The sequence below is a fragment of the Ipomoea nil genome, unplaced genomic scaffold, assembly GCF_001879475.1.
Source record: "Ipomoea nil cultivar Tokyo-kokei standard unplaced genomic scaffold, Asagao_1.1 scaffold0684, whole genome shotgun sequence".
NCBI lineage: Eukaryota > Viridiplantae > Streptophyta > Magnoliopsida > Solanales > Convolvulaceae > Ipomoea > Ipomoea nil.
The window spans coordinates 1390250-1410153 of record NW_017617112.1 but is presented as its reverse complement, the minus strand read 5'-3'; the positions used below and the strand labels follow the sequence as shown (position 1 = coordinate 1410153).

Here is a 19904-nt window from a genome sequence, read left to right as displayed (position 1 = left end):
TAATGGATGATCTGGGCGAGTTGGCAAGGCGTGCTTATGCTAGTAGGAGGGGTCTAGGTTTCGAATCCCTTATTGTTTAACATAATGTTCTTTTTAATCCCTTCTGTTTTGGCTTTTTAAATATATATAACTTTTTTTTATATTAATAATGAGATGTGTAATTTATAATGTAATTTCTATTTGAATTATTTTATCAAATTAGTTATGTTTCATAATTTGTTACGAGTATTTTTATAAAGTTTTAATGTGTTTTATTTTTCGCCTACATCCAATAATATTTAATTATTTATGACTATATTTCTTTAAGTGTTTCATTGTTTTTTAAACTATAATATTTCGCCCCCACTGAACAAAATTTCTGGGTCCGCCACTATATATATATATATATATATATATATATATATATATATATATATATATATATATATATATATATATATATATATATATATATATATATATATATAAGTGTACAAATGATACACATTATTAAAAACCCATTTGTATTGGCTAATTTAATTGTCAATCTAATTAGTGTGTGTTGAATTTGCTTATGGACCATGAACCGTATCTCCAGTCAAGAAGATATGTACAGTCTACAAGGTGAGTTTATTTGGAAGCTAACAGTGTTGGACAAATAGATTAAGCAGCTTTGAAGAAATAAAGGAGTGGTCTTAATTAATTTAAAAAGTTAGTTAATGTAATTAATTCTGCATGAAAAATGGTATGTGCTAAAGAAAAGATGTGGAATGAATTGTTTTGATTTGATATTGCGCATGCAATGGAGCTTTCAAACAAAACATGTGGTTGTGGTTAATTGAAGACTTTGGAATGCTATTTATGTGGATCATGTGATGGGGTGAGCTTTACTATAAAATGAAGACATCTTCTTTTAGAAAGTTGCTGAGTTAAGTATTGATATTTTGAGTGAAAGACATTCTAGAAAGCTACTGTATTAATCTCCATTATTCTTATATTATTTCTTGAGGATTTCTATCTGAGCTGCACAGTCAGTACCTGGTCAGATGGTCACAGCATGCACGTACAATCCTGAGTAGATGTTAGGATGGTGTTGTAGTGGTTTAAGATTCTATTAAATTGAAAGACATTAAAATATGAAAAGGACAACAGAAATAATTGATCTAATAGGAATTATAAAATTTGAAATTATTATTAGCATCAACAACTTAATTGGGAAAAGAATTTGTAAATTTACAAACACACAGAAAGAAAAATGTTGAACACAATATATAAGTTAGCATTGCAAAATGATTACTGCAATACATTTTTTATTTGAATTCTAATAACATTAACTGTACTCTTATATAATTTGTTGAATTCACGTCAAATTTTTTGGTTTGATTCTTTTGGAAGTGAAGCATGAGAGGATATTGAGAAAATAACTGAAAATATGTAGATTCATATATTAAAAATTCTTGTAAACATAATGATTACATCATGTGTATATATATATATATATATATATATATATATATATATATATATATAGAATTTGATTCATGTGAAAACCCCTCTTAAAATAAAAACGTGTGGACTATTTTTGAGTGTTGGATGATGCAGTTGAATGGCTCAGATTTGGGCGTGCATCCATCTACTTTTTTGGGTGTTTTTATTTTAAGAAGGGTATTAATGTATTTTTGTTTGGAGAGTCCTTGTCAGATTGGCGTTCAAACACACGCGCAAGGTGGAGACTTTTCCTATTCTTCCGTTCTTCTCTTGTCGTGCGTGGGGAGTGCGTCAAAGAGGTGCGAAAATCGCGTTGCCTTCTCTCCTTCTCGTTTTCGATCTTCATTCGCACGTTGCCATGGTTGTTGGTGGGGATCGCGACACGGTGGATTAATGTGCGTGAGATTTGTACTCAATGTGCGTGAGTGTTGTGCTTAATGTTCCTGAGATTTGAACTTAATGTGCGTGAATGTGTAAAATGCAGCAGAAAATATTCATATCAGCTTCTTCCTCATTCCAGTAGCCATTGCCCCTTCCCTGATGATGATGATGCGGAGGCGGGCTATGGTGGTTAAGAATTATGGGAATAATACAACAGAAATTCACACTTAACTGCTGTGCAAATTTTACTGTGCGTGCGTCATCTATATAAACATGCGTCATCTATATAAACATTCAACTGCACTGAAGGTAGCTGATAATCCAGAATCCATGGCTAAATTGAAGGAAGAAGTAACAAGAAGCTTGGGCGTTAATGTGCGTGAGTTTCTGTTCTGCTTCCTTCTGAGCTCGTAATTATGAAACACTCACGCATATTAAGCACAAATCTCACGCACATTAAACACAATACCCATGCACATTAAGTACAAAACTCACGCATATTAACATGACGCACATTAAGTACAAATCTCAGGCACCTTGAGTACAAATCTCACGCACATTAAGTATAAACCTCACGCACATTAATCCACTGCACATCAGCATGGGAAGCCACAAATGCACCTGATCCCTTCCTTTTATATATATATATATATATATATATATATATATATATATATATATATATATATATATATATATATATATTTATATATATATATATATATATATATATATATATATATATATATATATATATATATATATATATATATATATATATATATATAGGCTCCGGATCCCATGAGGTCACTTAGATGGATGAGATCATGAGATCTCATCTCATCCATTAAATCATTACAAATTGATGGGTGAGATTGAAAGAGATTTGTTATGTATTTAAAATAGTAGATTGGACATAAGGGTGAATTAGTAATTATTATATTGGAGCTATTTTTGGTTACAAATAAATTGGAATATATTCCATGTGAAGGGGTACGTGATTATCTTATTAGCTTATATAATAATGGTAATAAATATTCTTAATAATGGGGTGAGAGCTGTAGCAAAGCATTCGCATAGCAGACAGCAAATGAAGTCGTTATTTCTCTCGGCCACGTTTATGTCGAATTCGGCTAGAGGTATGTGCAACCGTACTAGTTTTGCATTGTAGGATGTTTTTACGTCTGTGCAGACATTATGACGAGTGTATGCGGTTGTAAGACATGGTGTGTGCAGTCAATGGCGGGTGTTTAGTAAGTGCATGTGGATGGAGTTTTGTAGAATTAGCATTACGTTAAATATGTGGGACACGAGTTTCAAAAAGTTAAATATGCAACGAAACATGTGTGTGTATACGAAATGTTAATGGAAATTTTTCTTGGATGTTTGTGCGAAGCTAGTTCATAGATTTTCAATTATGCGGTAATCATAGAGTTTTAAAGCATGCGAGAGTTGTTTTCAAAGCCTGTACGAGTTAGTGTTTTAGAATGTGCAAGTTACGTTATAAAGCCTGTGCAAGTTAGTTTGTAAGGATGTGGTAGGTAGTTCCTGAGCCTGTGCAAGTCAAGTGTTGATCCTGTGGTAGTTTTTTTTTTTTTTTTACGGATGTGCAAGTTCGTTCTGAGTCTGTGCAAGTTACGACGTAGTGGGAATAAATGTCCGATGTTTTAATTTCCTGACATTAAGTACGCTTTTAAGCCTGTGCAAGGTATTTTTATGTCTGTGCAATATGCATGAATGATTGAGCTTAGCCTGTGCAAGTGAGGTATTTAGACTGTGCAATTAAGTTTTAAAGTGTGTGGGAGTTATTAAGAATGTGCAAGTTACGTTTTTAAGCCTGTGAAAGTTAGTTTGTAATGATGTGATAGGTAGTTCCTGAGCTTGTGCAAGTTAAATGCTGATCCTGTGCTAGTTTCTTTTAAGCAGATGTGCAAGTTAGTTATGAGCCGGTGCAAGTTATTTTCTTAGCGTGTGCAAGTTACGACGTAGTGGTAATAAATGACCGATGTTTTAATTTCCATACAGTAAGCTAAGTAGGGAACTTAAATTTAACGAAAGCAAATGCACGTATTCCGATGTTTCGAATGTAACATATTTACATGATTCAGTGTTAGCCGAGACACTATATATAAACAAATTTAATTATTAAACCAGACGAAGATTAATGAGTATGTTGAATAAATGATTCCATGAGCTGGAAAACCTGCATGAAGAATAAAAAAAAAAAAAAAACCCGCAAATGCAGTTATATATATATATATTTTTTTTTTTGGAATTAACAACTCTACCACCAAAGACTTTAAAAAAAAACAAAAAAACAAAAACAAAATAAGAGTGACATACTACATAGACAAAACACCACAATAATACAAAATTAAACAACAGATTAAACGCACAAACCATAACAGTGCAATGCACACAAAACTAACAGATCACATGCCAACAATAACCCAGAAACCCCTACAATAAAGAATCCCCAAAGATATACATGTTTTTTTAAAAGCACCCCAATGTCCAAAGGGAAAGTGAAAATCAAAATTGTATTTATAACGAAAAAGAACTAATACCAAACATGATAACATACTCATGGCATTTCCGTACGAAGTGCACCAATTAAATCCCACGCCATACACTTCAACCCACCGTTGCACCGTACCAAAATACACAGAAGACACAAATGAGACAAAAAAAACCGAAATAGATTACGTCACACGCACCATACAGTGAAATGCTCACACCAATAATAAATGGCATGTAACCAAACACCAGCTGATGTGACTTTGCTGCACCGACTGCACAATACATATTTCCAAATGAGTGCAGAGTGCAAAACCAGATTCAACATTTGCTTCATTGAGTGCCACATCAACAAAATTGAAAAAAAAAAGGGAAAATTTCAAATGCAGCTTAGAGATTAACTTATAATAAAGGGAGAAAAATAAACATCACGGGGTGCTTTTCAAACTCAAAAAAATTTGAGAGCATTAGTGACTAGTGAGTACATTAAACATTAATAAGCAACACCGTTATATTGCATTGGAGATGGCGAGAGCAGTGCATACTCCCTTCCTTCCACCAGACATATCTTCTCCTAATAACAGCTTAGCAAACCGCTCTTTCATCAATTCAGCTTCTGGAATCATAATCATTGAATGAAAATACATAGCAGCAGAGAATATCAAACATATACAAGAGATTTATGTAAAAATTCTCCATATGATATAATATTATTCAAGTCGTTTTAACTGATTATCCGACTATAATGATGACACATAAGCTTCTAAGTAAAATGGTCCTCTAACAATTTCTATACACAAAATACAATCATCTAGTATTCAAGAGAGAAGTGGTACGGTAGACAAATATTATAGTCGTATAATCAGTTAAAACGGACAAAACGGCGACCATGCACAAACCTTGAAGGTCGGAAAACGACATTCACCGGAAAAAAAAAAAACCTACAAATGCATCAGATGGAGTACCCCCCCCCCCCCCCCCCCCAAATAAACCTTAATATCCGACTAAACCGAAACCCCCAAACCCCGGAACATAACAGAGCAAAACCCCCGATATTGGAGTAGTCACCGTAGACATGCAACATCAGCACAAGAAACAAATAAGCAATGAAAGACCATAAACATAGCCGCGGCTACAGGAATTCCTGGAATGCAACCGGAAGAACACCCTCCACCCCCTTCCGACGCTTGGACCGCCGGTTGGAAGAGCCCGCCATGACTACTGCGCGAACAATACGAGGAAAGCAGGCCGGCGTTGACGATGGATTGTGGAGCACGGACTAAGAAGAATCGCACCGGAGAGGAGATCGCACGAGCCGCATAGTTTGTCGAGAAGCCGAAACGAAAAACGCAAAGACACGAAGGTGAAGAGACGGGAATAAAAAATAAAAATCCTAAAATCTTATTTAACCATAATTAACCTGCACAAATCCACAAAATCGGGGAGTATTAATTGCAGTGTAATTAAAATACAAAGAAAAAGACCATCCTGCCCCTAAATCTACCATATAAGCATCAAACGAGGCAATTAAAAAGAATCGATCCAGGACGTCCAAATATAAAAATAAACGTACAAGATTGAGCCTCACCACCTCACCTGCCAATGCTAACCTCACTGGATCCAAAATCTATATATATATATATATATATATATATATATATATATATATATATAGGAAAAATCTTAAAAAATGCCCATCTATAATATGTCAATTATCAATGCATGTCACCCCTGAATTATGAGTGGTGTAAATGTTGCCCCTCAATTATCAAAATGGTGCACATATAGCCACTCCCGTAACGGACATGTGGTTCCCCGTTAGTGTACGACACAGTTAAGTCGGAGTAAATATGTAATTTAGTTGTTTTTTCCCTTCCTCGATTCGAAGTACCAACGATGGATAGCTTTGGGGAACCACATGTCCGTTACGAGAGGGGCTATATGTGCACGATTTTGATAATTGAGGGGCAACATTTACACTACTCATAATTCAGGAATCGGATGACATTGATAATTGACATATTATAGAGGGGCATTTTTTGCAATTTTCCATATATATATATATATATATATATATATATATATATATATATATATATATATATATATATATATATATATATATATATATATATATATATAGGTGAGTGAAGACATCAAATATGTTGAGTAGAAGAAAAAACAAATATATATACTAGTTCAAGTGCGAATAAAGTCACAGGTGAAACATGTGGATAAATTTCAGCCTTAGATTAATTAGCTGCGAAGAGTATATGCAAGTCGGGAAGATTTCCAGTCGAAGTAGCTGAGGCAATTTGCGTCCGAGAAGCTCTCAGTTGGATAAAGGGAACTGGGATGGGCGATGTTGAAGTGGAAACTGACTCCCAATTAGTTTATTTTGCTTTACGTTCTGAAACTTTTAATTCTGCTTTTGGTTTAATTATTGAGGATATTAAAGAAGTGGCATCCACTATGGATGGTGTCGACTTCTACTTTGCTAAGCGATCTGCGAGTGCTGCCCATTTGATTGCTCGGGAAGCTGTTTCTGAGTCAGGTTGCGGGGAGTGGTTCGACCATCCTCCTTATTATCTTGTTGATTGTATGCTTTCAGATATAATGCATTAAGTTCTTTCTTCCAAAAAAAAAAAAAAAAAAAAAAAAAAAAATCACCACCTATGATCTTCACCAATGTGCACTGGAAGGCACAACAATGTACATTGGAAGACAAAAATGTGCACTGAAAAACACAAAGATGTGAAGCAATAATCAAAAAGACTAAATTTTAATTTATATAAGATTTTCAACTCAAATCATAAACGACAATAAATAATAAACGAGCAAACAAGATTTAACTCAAATTAGCAATTAGTGATAAGATTAACTTATCTTTAAAAAAAAATCGCTACCTCTGGAAGGCTCAACAATGTATGTAGTCTAAGGCAAAACAATATGCACTTCGAATGCTCAACAATGTGCTCTGGATGCTCAACAATGTGCTCTGGAAGACTCAACAATGTGCTCTGAAAGGTCAACAATGAGCACGGGAAAAATTAATGTGTTCTGAAAGGCACATCAGTGTGCTTTGGAAATTAAGCCCAACATTGTGATCTGCTAGAAAGAAAAAAAAATTAACTTATACAAAAAAATTAACTTATACAAAATTACCATAATGCTACCGCATTTTTTTTTAAATAGCTTCATTCTGACCCTTGATTTGGATTGAATCAATTGATGAGATTATATCCTATTTTTCATCTAAAGGAACCATTTCACTTGATCAGTTTTTTACATACGTACATACATATATATAATGGTTCATGTGCAAAAGGTCTCCTAGGTGAAAAATGAGGTGAGATATGAGCCGTTGATCTAGATTACATCAACGGCTCAAATGAAGGATATTTTTTTTAAAAAAAATAGAGATAGCGATAGAGATTTTTCCCTAATCATTTTGTTTTAATATTTATAGACATGTTATGTTGACTAATTTAATAACTATGTTGATGTTGATTTGATTTGTAATTAAAATTACATGAATTTATAAAGTAATATGAATACAATAAATGCTTTCACACTTTGGAGGGAAAAAAACATTTCCTAATCATTTTGCTTTAATATATATGTTTAGATATAAATATTAAAAAACAGATAAAACTGAATAATGGATGATTTGGGCGAGTTGGCAAGGCGTGCTTATGTTAGGAAGGGTCTAGGTTTCGAATCCTTTATTGTTTAACATAATGTTCTTTTTAATCCCTTCTGTTTTGGCTTTTTAAATATATATAACTTTTTTTTATATTAATAATGAGATGTGTAATTTATAATGTAATTTCTATTTGAATTATTTTATCAAATTAGTTATGTTTCATATTTTGTTACGAGTATTTTTATAAAGTTTTAATGTGTTTTATTTTTCGCCTACATCCAATAATCTTTAATTATTTATGACTATATTTCTTTAAGTGTTTCATTGTTTTTTAAACTATAATATTTCGCCCCCACTGAACAAAATTTCTGGGTCCGCCACTATATATATATATATATATATATATATATATATATATATATATATATATATATATATATATATAAGTGTACAAATGATACACATTATTAAAAACCCATTTGTATTGGCTAATTTAATTGTCAATCTAATTAGTGTGTGTTGAATTTGCTTATGGACCATGAACCGTATCTCCAGTCAAGAAGATATGTACAGTCTACAAGGTGAGTTTATTTGGAAGCTAACAGTGTTGGACAAATAGATTAAGCAGCTTTGAAGAAATAAAGGAGTGGTCTTAATTAATTTAAAAAGTTAGTTAATGTAATTAATTCTGCATGAAAAATGGTATGTGCTAAAGAAAAGATGTGGAATGAATTGTTTTGAATTGATATTGCGCATGCAATGGAGCTTTCAAACAAAACATGTGGTTGTGGTTAATTGAAGACTTTGGAATGCTATTTATGTGGATCATGTGATGGGGTGAGCTTTACTATAAAATGAAGACATCTTCTTTTAGAAAGTTGCTGAGTTGAGTATTGATATTTTGAGTGAAAGACATTCTAGAAAGCTACTGTATTAATCTCCATTTCTTGAGGATTTCTATCTGAGCTGCACAGTCAGTACCTGGTCAGATGGTCACAGCATGCACGTACAATTCTGAGTAGATGTTAGGATGGTGTTGTAGTGGTAAAGGCTGAGGGCCATTTGTACTTATTTCTTGTAATACTCCTTGGTGAACATTTATAGTGGATTGGGCAGATGTGGGTTGCCCCGCAGACGTAGGAGAAGCACTCCGAACTGCGTGATCAATCTCTTAGTACTTGTTTTTTATTTTTATGCATTTATATTTCGTTATTTATGTTCATTAAATAACCTAATTAATTGATAATGTAATATCTCTTCTAAAAACAAATAGAACATTAAATGTATAACTGAATTCAAGATTCACGACACTTTTTCAATATATATATATATATATATATATATATATATATATATATATATATATATATATATATATATATATAGAGAGAGAGAGAGAGAGAGAGAGAGAGAGAGAGAGAGAGAGAGAGAGAGAGAGATTGTGATTTCTGTTGAATTACACTATGTAAAATGTATATATGTTGTGATTGTAAAATGTGTTGAGTGTTGTGATTTTAGTTGAATAAATATATGTTGTGAATTGTGATATTGCATGCAGCCATGCACATGGTTTGTATGTTGTGTGAGGTACTGAGGTGTGTAATTTTTGTTTTGAATGCTACTAACTCTATTACCTCCACTGAGACTCTCACAACCTCCGATATGAGAGTTTAACTTGGGTGCCATCTGTATACAAGGAGCTTGGCCTGTGAGGTGTAATTTATTTGCACAAGTTTTGCAATTAAAAAAAAAAAGTTATTTAGGAATAAAATAAAATAATAGACGGTTGTTATTTCACAATAAACAAAGAAACATATCATAAACAATATAATTATATTGTATGGCAACCAATTCATTTATTTATGATAAAGATATTGCAGAGAAGTAAGTGTAAGTGGTACTTCATGACTGCATGCATTATTACAGATTGCCAATTCGATCATATTCATATTCATGTACGGATTGGGTATATAGTGGTGAGGCTTAAGGCTTTGTTGCATCCACGCTCTCCCCCTTGTATGGGCAGCCGTTCTTGCAATCTCCACCCTGCCCATAGTTGCCATCGCCGCGTCCACCGTTGCTATACCCACCATTGTCATGTCGACTTCCCTGTTTTCCGTGGTCATGTTTGTCACCATCACGACCTTTGTGGTCATTTTTGTTATTTTCACGTCTTCCATAGTCATTTCTATCACCATCATGACCATTGTGGCCATTTTTGTCATCTTCACGCCTTCCATGATCATTTTTGTCACCATCATGGCCTCTGTGGCCATTTTTGCCATCTTCACATCTTCCTTGGTCATCTTTTTTACCATCACGGCCTTTGTGGTCGTTTTTGCCATCTTCACGTCCTTCATGGTCATTTTTGTCACCATCATGGCCTCTGTGGCCATTTTTACCTTCACATCTTCCTTGGTCATCTTTGTGACCATCACGGCCTTTGTGGTCATTTTTGCCATCTTCACGTCTTCCATGGTCATTTTTGTAACCATCATGACCTTTGTGGTCATTTTTGCAATCTTGACGTCTTCCATGGTCATTTTTGTCACCATCATGGCCTTTGTGGTCATTTTTGCCATCGTCACGTCTTTCATGGTCATTTTTGTCACCATCATTGCCATCGTCACGACTTCCCTGTTTTCCGTGGTCATGTTTGTCACCATCACGACCTTTGTGGTCATTTTTGTTATTTTCACGTCTTCCATAGTCATTTCTATCACCATCATGACCATTGTGGCCATTTTTGTCATCTTCACGCCTTCCATGATCATTTTTGTCACCATCATGGCCTCTGTGGCCATTTTTGCCATCTTCACATCTTCCTTGGTCATCTTTTTTACCATCACGGCCTTTGTGGTCGTTTTTGCCATCTTCACGTCCTTCATGGTCATTTTTGTCACCATCATGGCCTCTGTGGCCATTTTTACCTTCACATCTTCCTTGGTCATCTTTGTGACCATCACGGCCTTTGTGGTCATTTTTGCCATCTTCACGTCTTCCATGGTCATTTTTGTAACCATCATGACCTTTGTGGTCATTTTTGCAATCTTGACGTCTTCCATGGTCATTTTTGTCACCATCATGGCCTTTGTGGTCATTTTTGCCATCGTCACGTCTTTCATGGTCATTTTTGTCACCATCATGGCCTTTGTGGTCATTTTTGCCATCGTCACGTCTTCCATGGTCATTTTTGTCATCATCATGGCCTTTGTGGTCATTTTTACCATCTTTACGTCTTCCATGGTCATTTTTATCATCATCATGGCCTTTGTGGTCATTTTTGTCATCTTTACGTCTTCCATGGTCATTTTTGTCACCATCATGACCTTTGTGGTCATTTTTGCCATCTTCACGTCTTCCATCATCATTTTTGCCATCTTCACGTCTTCCATCATCATTTTTGCCACCATCATCTCCTCCGTCGCCATATCCCCTACTTCCCAGTCCTCTGCGGCCATATCTTCCTCCACCATAGTTCTTGTCATCTCTGGCAACCCCATTTTCTTTCTCAGCTTTCGTCGCTGTTTCAGCAGTACTCTCGTTCAATTCCTTCGCCATAACCTCAGAAGCTATCAGTAGAAACACGGCCAAAGATAGGCAGAGGACAACTTTTGAACCCATTTTTAAAAACTCTTTACTATGTAACATTGATAGTTGAAGGATGAAGATAACCGAAGAAATCATGTGTATTTATAGGAGGACTGAAGTTCTTTCACATTAGTAGGTAGAGATAGAGCTAGCAAATAGTTTGGTTGAACCTCAAAATATTGTCTGCAAAATGACTCTTTTTCATTTTAAAATATTTTCATTTTCTAGTCTAAAAACATAAGTGTGAATGAAGATTATACTATTATATTCATTTATATCCGTTTTTTCAATTAAATTTTTTTATACATTATGCTATAAAAGTTATAATTTACAATATTTTGGACAAACATACTCCTACCATTATAACTTTTGTTATCTTTTCCCATCCACTATTGTTACCATGCACATGCATCCACCATATATTTTCTTATATTCTTCAATAAGAATAATAATATATACACATTATATATTGGAGTTATATGTTAGTTATTTTCTAAAATATAAATATTAAATTTATAAAAATGTTTTGCATTATTATTATTATTATTATTATTATTATTATTATTATTTACAATAATTTAAATATTTAAAATGTAAATAAATTTAAAATTTTAATATAAAGTACTAATATTGGACACCTATTTTTTGCACATCGCGCATAAAAAATACTAGTATTTGAATAAATTTTTAAAAATAATTTTTTTTATTTGATCAAAAATTAAGAAATTATATATTTTTTTTATCCATTTTGCCTGAAAATGAACAAAATATATTATAAACTTATATGTAATAAAAATATTAATTATTTTAATAGTAATAATAATAATAATAATAATAATAAGTGTAATATATATATATATATATATATATATATATATATATATATATATATATATATATATATATAAAGTTAAATTTTATTTTTGATTCTAGATTTATAGGTGTAGTCCACTTTTAATCACTCTTTTCAAAAAAAAAAAATAAATAAATAAATCCTCGTTTAGTTCTAGTATTATTGTGACATGATCATTTTTTGTTCTCTATTAACAAAATCATTTAAATGACATTAAATACAATGACATTTTTGTGTATCTAGCTCTAAGTGTTAAGTACTTTTCATTTTTGGACCTAGATTTATATGAGTCATTCCACTTTTAGTCCTATTTTTTTTTCAAAATTAAACATCCATGTTGGTCCTAACATTATTTTGGCATAACTCACTACAAGAAAAATGCACATAGACAACACTAGAAAGACAACAGTTTTTAAGAAAAGTGTTGACTTTTGTATAAAAGACAATAGTGTGGTCCAAAATCGTTGTCTTTGATGCAACACTTTTGTCAAAGACAACGATTTTTACTTAACCGTTGTTATAAGTGTTGTCTTTGTGCATTTTGTTAAAACCGTTGTCTATGTGCGTTTTTTTTTTAAAATAAGACTACGGTTTTTTTAACTGTTGTCGTTGGTGTGTTGTCTTTAATCGCACTGAAATACACAACACTAGAAAGACAACGGTTGTTTAAAACCGTTGTCTTTGTGCGCTCTTTTTTTTAACAAAAGACAACGGTTTTATTTAACCGTTGTCGTTGGTGTGTTGTCGTTAAGCGCACTCGAATACACAACACTAAAACGAAAACGGTTTTATATAACCGTTGTCATTGCGCGTTCTTTATTTGTTTAAGACAACGGTTTTATTTAAACGTTGTCTTGGGTATGCTGTCTTTAAGCATATTTGAATACACAACACTACAAAAACAATGGTTTTAAAAAACCGTTGTCTTTGCGCATCATTATTAACCGTTGTCTATGTGCATTTTTCTTGTAGTGACTAGTTTTTTGTCCTCCGTCAATAAATATGTTTAAGTGATATATTACAAATGGTGTTATTAACCACTCAAAATTTTCATTTTTTCTTGGTAATAGAACCACAAGTCTTATGAATTTTATGAAATAGACTTATGTACTAGACTTAAGGTTTGCCGTGAAGTAGACTTATGATTTTTTCAATTGCACTTTTTTAAATTTTGCAGCAGACTTATTTATTGATAATAGTTTTATTACAATCGAATGAATATATGTTGTGTGTTATGATTTTAGTTCAATGAATATATGTAGTGAATTTTTTTTAATGTTTTTTGAGGTGTAATTTATTTGCATAGGTTTTGTAATAAATAAAAAATTTATAAAATTGACCCTGTCACTTTTCTTTTTAAAATTCTAAACAAAACAACGTGAGAATTTCTTTAAATTGATCCCACAACCTCCCACTTAAGGAAATAATAACTTGATGTCATTGGACCACAAGGTCCTTGGCAACAACCTGAGAATTTTGTAAATGACATCTCGTATCTCATAAGTCTTCATCTAGATTACAGACGTATAAAAAAAATGATTACACACATGAAATATATTAAATGATCCAGTTTTTATTCATTCACTTTCCTCTTTATTTTTTTGTATTACATAATTTTTTTACAATCATCTATAAGTCTTAGATTAATGTGAGCATTGATCTTGTCTTGAAAGTTTTGAAGACAAGATTCAAAGCTTTAAGAACAGATTTATCATCACGGTAATAATGTCGGAATGAATTTTCGAATTTGCTTATGGGAGAATGATAAATATAATTTTTTTAGGGTTGTCATTTATAGTGCACAAGAAAATTTTTATGCTGATGTTTGAATGGTGTACTTGTTAGGGAATGAAATCTTTATTTTATTAGGGAATGAGTTTTCTAATTAAGGAGGTAATGAAATCTCATGTTCTAGAAACGTATCAACAAAACAATAACAATGACTTTGATTCACATTCGAGATATATAGTTAAACCCATGAACCAAACACACCTAAGTGAGTTCTATTGTCATCAATCAAATATTTCTCATGGAACAAATACTTTTCTCCAAAGTAGATGGGATATTAAAATGAATGGTTGACAGTAGAGCTGATTTTGACAAAATAAAGTTCACTAAACTGCCAGTCTGCTACCATCAACCTGCCATTCAAATCCACCCAACAAATTAATAAGGCATGCAGTTTCTCTCTATGCCACCATATGATAACATTTGCTTATTCATGTGTAATACCGCAAAGTTGTAATCAAATCCCTTCTTTCAGTTCTTGACAGAGAAGCTTCTCGTTTTAATTAATTACATTTTAATTAAACTAGCTTCTGATCGATTTTAATGTTCAATTACAAGTTTGTATTACACTTGGAGGGTATAAATGGAGTAAAACTAAAAGATTGTATTGTATTACTTTTCGCCGTTGTTGTATAACTCCATAAGCACCCAATTCAATATTATACAATTTATACCACCTACAAATCCTAAGTTTTCTAGTAATTTTTTGAGATAAAAATTTTCAACAGTGATTAGGTGCATTGTATTTAAATTTTAGTATTCTGTTATTTGATCTCGTGATCACATGGAGATAGTTGGTCAGTCGCTTTTTTTTTGTTGTTAAATTAAAGTAAATAAATCAAGGGAAATAGATTGAACCAAATAAGGAAAAAAAAATTAAATGTATCATCATTTCAGATTTCGAAAGTGGTTTAAGATTCTATTAAATTGAAAGACATTAAAATATGAAAAGGACAATAGAAATGATTGATCTAATAGGAATTATAAAATTTGAAATTATTATGAGCATCAACAACTTAAATGGAAAAAGAATTTGTAAATTTACAATGGAGCGAAAGTTCTAATGCTGGATTCAAAAAGAATGCAAATGTGATGGAGGGATACAAAGGAAAATCTAGATAGTGGGGTGTGATGGAATTAATTAAATCGGGGGTCCGACTTAACTAACCCGAATAAGAATACGAATAGTAAATAAATGATACGAATGATATAGTAAAGGCCGTGAGACCGTAGATTGTATTAAATGCCGCAGAATTGGCTATTACAGTAGTATCTTAGGACAAAGTATGTAGGAAATGTAGAGCGTAGATAGCGTGTCCCTTGTCAGGACAAGGAGGGGGGCTTTTATACAAGCGAAGCCCCCAACCGCCTCCCCCTAAAACGGGGGGTTAGTTGGATCTGGAGTTGACCGCGCCCGGTCTCGCGACCGGGCCGCGTTGCGGGGGCCAGGCCGAGCTCATCATGGGCCCAGGCCAGGCCCATGTGGAGGTCGGCCCGGCCTCCTGGAGAGGTAGGCCTGGCTTCCCGGAGAGGCAGGCCCGGCCTCCTGGAGAGGCAGGCCAGGCCTCCTGGAGAGGACGGCCCGGCCTCCTGGAGAGGCAGGCCCGGCCTCCAACGTGGCCCGTGCGGGGGCCACGTGGCGAGGCCTTGGCCAGGGCGGGTACGTGGCGCCGCCCCGGGACCCGTTCTTGCTTCGCGCCCTCGGGTCGATTCCCAATATATCCGTCATCAGTCCCCCACTCTCCGAGCTGCGAGTAATTGTCAGTGAAGGAGAGTAGATGCTCCGGCCGACCCCGAGATGTCCGCGTCCCAGCCTTGAAAGTGCACTTCTTGTGATAACGATGAGAACTCCATCCGGAACATGACTCCTTCATCTGCTAGGACACATACGCACCGCCGCGTCTCTGCCATGTCACTCCGTCACGGCGCGGGGGTGGCCTGCAGGTCGCGCCTTCATTCGTGGCCCTCCGGCCGACCTCTCGGGCTCAAGCCACGCCGGGGTCGGCCTCGGCGACGGTCGTCCCCTCTGCCGGGTCGCACCATCCTCCAGCGCCGACCTCCGGTGCCGAGGTCGCACCGACCTCGCCCGCCGAGGCCGTGCCGACCCCGGGGTTGGCCGACCTGCCACGCCGAGGTCGGGCCGACCTCGACCTCTCCAAACCGCCCCTGATTTTTTTTTTTTTTTTTTTTTGGGAGCCTAAGCACTCGGGCTCCTCCGTCGGGGTTGGTACGCGAGGTCCGGCCTCATGCCCCCTTAGGGTGCGATAGCCGCTCCATCCTGGCTCGTTCAAGCCTAGGCACTCGGGCTCCTCCGTCGGGGTTGGTACGCGAGTTCGGCCTCGTGCCCCCTTAGGGTACTTCAGCCGCTCGAGCTAAGTCCTTCCGGACTACGCTACCGGGCTCTTCCGTCGGGGTTGGTACGCAAGGTTGGACCTCGTGCCCCCTTAGGGTGCGCCTAACCGCTTGGGCCCAGTCCTATCGGACCAAGCCACCGGCTCCTCCGTCGGGGTTGGTACGCGAGGTTAGACCTCGTGCCCCCTTAGGGTGCGCGTTAGCCGCTCGAGCCAAGTCCTTTCGGACTGTGCCACCGGGCTCTTCCGTCGGGGTTGGTACGCGAGGTCGGCCCTCGTGCCCCCTTAGGGTGCGTCCTCCGTCGGGGTTGGTACGCGAGGTCGGACCTCGTGCCCCCTTAGGGTCCGTGGGGGGAAGTCATGAGTGAGCACTCGTTCCCCCTTTGTTTCATGATTTTTATTATTTTTTATTATTTTTTTTATTTATTTATGATTTTTTTTTTTTGGAGAACCAACTTCGTAACAAGGGTCCTACTCACAACGTATTTCGTGACATGAAACTTTATTCCGCTTATTGTTGTTCACCAAGACATTATTGGGGGAGGGGAATGGTCCTCCTCCTAGAATAGCAATGCCAAGATCCTCCTCTTACGTGGCCGTCCTGGTGTGGACCTGGCGGTCCTTTTGACCAATTTGGCGGCACGCCTTCAAGTAGCAACTGTGGCTCACCTTTTGGTCCCCTCGGGCGACCCCGACCCCGGTCGGTGTCGGAAATTTGAGGCACAGGTGCTCCATGGAAATCACGCACCTGAGGTCCTCTAGGGCGGGTCGGCCAAGAATGATGTTGTGGGCGCAGTTGATTTTGACGACTACGAACTCGACCTCCCACCTCCTGGTGTGAGGTGGGGTGCCTATCTCCGCCTTCAAAGTGATCGACACCTCTGTCTCGATTGAGTCCCCCGTGAACCCGGATAGGGGGGTTCGTACCTGCTTCAGCTGCCCTCTTGAGAGTCCCAGCAGGGTGAATGTGTCGTGGTACATGACGTTGACCGAGCTACCCGTGTCCACGAGCACCCGGTGCACCACCACGTTGTTGATGTCCAGCTTGACCACCAAGGCGTCCCGGTGAGGGAGGGGCCCGTCAGGTAGGTCGGCGTCGGTGAACGTGATGGGCTCCCTCTTTGATTTCTTCTCGTGGGTTGTTCGTGTGACCTCCCCCACGTACAAGCTTCTCGCCCACCTCTTCCGCTAGGCTGGCGAGTCCCCTCCCTCAGGCCCCCCGAAGTTGACGTAGATGGTACGTTTCCTCGGGGGCTGGGAGTCCTCTGTTTTCTTCTCCTCCTCCTCGGAGCTGTTGTCGTGGTGGTCCCTCTTACGGGGAGCCGAGGTGGATGGCGCCTGGCCACCCCCCTTCCTCCATACACTGCCTTGCTTCTAGCCCTGCGCCTGGCCGGGCCTCTTAATGAATTGGCCAAGGTAACCCATTTGGATGAGCTCCTCGATTTGTCTCTTTAAGAGGATGCATTCGTCTGTATGGTGCCCCTTCTGCCGGTGGAACCTGCAGTACTTGTTGGGGTCCCCCCTCGCCGATATCTTCATGCACTCCTCCTTCAGGAATACCACGATTCCCTGGTCCTCCGCGTGCGCCAAGATGGTACCCACAGGTTGTGTTAGCGGGGTGAGATAGCGTGTGGGGTTCAGCCTGGGCCCCTTAGCGTACTCACGTCGGTGTGGCCGCGGCGCCTTGCGCTCCTCTTGGGGCGCCTTGTCTTTTCGACCTCTTCCTTCCTCCTGTTCCTTCTTCCTCTTCTCGGCAGCCTCGGCGTCAGCGTACCTTGCTGCTTTGTCCATCAGGTCGGTATAGGTCCTGGGGGGGTACCTGATGAGGTCCTGGTGAAAAGCGCATGACCTCAAGTTGTTTCGGAAAATCACCATGGCCGACTTCCCATCAAAGTCGGCGACCCCCATGGCCTCTTTCTTCCACTTGCTGAGGTACTCGGCCAGTGACTCCGAGCTCCCCTGCTTCAAATCACACAGGTCGGCAATTTGCTTCTTCCGCGGTATGCTGGTGGCGAAATGGGATAGAAACTGCCGGGTGAGGTCCGCAAAGGTGGAGATGGACCCCGCCGGGAGGGATCCGAACCAATCATGCGCTTGCCCGTCCAGGGTGGCGAAGAACCCCCTACATAGGATGGCGTCTGTTGCCTCGGTGATCATCATGGCGGCCCTGTACCTGGTCAGGTGTGCCCGCGGGTCCGTGGTCCCCGAGTACGCTTTAATGGTGGGAAAGCGAAAATCTCGAGGTAAGGGCTCCTCCATGGTGGCGTTTGCGAACGGGGAGGACGACATATCCTGGGGCTCTAGAGATCCGTCCCTCTCATCGATCTTCTTCTAGAGCTCGTCCATCCTCCTCCGCAGCTGCTCGACCTCTACCCGATGGGAGCTCGGAGCTCTACCATTCGTTTCACCCGATCGTCCGACCCGGGAGGCCTGCTCACGTCGCGGGTGGGGTCGGGGGACCCGCCCTGCGGACCCACGTGAAGCTGCCTCGTGTCGCGGCTGGGCGCGTGGCCCATGGCTCGGCGACCTCCGAGTGGCCAATTCTTGTCGCAGTGGGCGGCGGGAGCATGATTCCTCCGCCGGTGGCCCGTTTGCTGGCCTCGGACCCAGCCTGTCCCGGGCCGACACGTGATCGCCCAACCTATCCAGGGCGGGCCTGGTTTGGGTTGGTGCCCTTTCATCGCCGTCGCGCTGGCGGCCTCGGCGGGAGTCCTCTCCTCCCCGCCTCTCCAAGGGTCGAGGCGAGTTGACCTCCCCCTGGGTAATAGGTGCCGGGGGTGGCCGGATGCTTGGACCGCTGCGCCCCCGGGTGGGAGGAGGTGGAGGTGACGCCGGCGCCCCTCGGGTGGAGCCTAGGTCGGCTTGTTCCTCTGCCCGAAGGCCCGCCGCGACGCGCGCCAGCGCCGTGGAGGCTTGTTCAAAGACCGCCACCCCCTCCTGGATGAGTGCGCGAGCCGGAGCGGGGGCGACAGGGGGTGGTGACGGTGCCCCACTGCCACGGTGGTTGGTGAGCTGGGCCCTCAGATCCTCCCCCGACCTGGTGGAGGCGGCCGGTTGGATGCTGGGGGCGGGGGCCCCGTTGGGACCGTTCCCGTTCGCGACGAGCTGGGTGCCGCGGGAACCGTTGGCTGGCCTCGGACCCAGCCTGCCCCGGGCCGACACGTGATCGCCCAACCTTTCCAGGGCGGGCCTGGTTTGGGTTGGTGCCCTTCCATCGCCGCCGCGCTGGCGGCCTCGACGGGAGTCCCTTCCTCCCCGCCTCTCCGATGGTCGAGGTGAGTTGACCTCCTCCTGGGTGATAGGTGCCTGG

The 19904-nt window shown here is 39.3% G+C and overlaps 2 protein-coding genes across 2 annotated transcripts in view; both read right to left on the bottom strand.

The window, feature by feature from the left end:
* The window catches only part of LOC109175100 (uncharacterized protein DDB_G0290685-like), a 22072-nt gene extending 10413 nt beyond the window's left edge, over positions 1-11659 (bottom strand). The window contains exon 1 of the mRNA XM_019324348.1: positions 9995-11659. Within this exon, the coding sequence (XP_019179893.1) occupies positions 9995-11635 (1641 nt within the window). The 5' untranslated portion in view covers positions 11636-11659. The remainder of the gene's footprint in view (positions 1-9994) is intronic.
* A 2910-nt stretch (positions 11660-14569) lies between these two features.
* LOC109175132 lies at positions 14570-18883 on the bottom strand. Its single transcript, XM_019324383.1, has 2 exons — positions 18155-18883; positions 14570-14596 (listed from the first exon to the last, which is right to left on the bottom strand). Exons 1-2 carry the CDS (start codon positions 18881-18883, stop codon positions 14570-14572), a joined length of 756 nt encoding a protein of 251 aa, XP_019179928.1.
* Positions 18884-19904: the final 1021 nt, after the last annotated feature.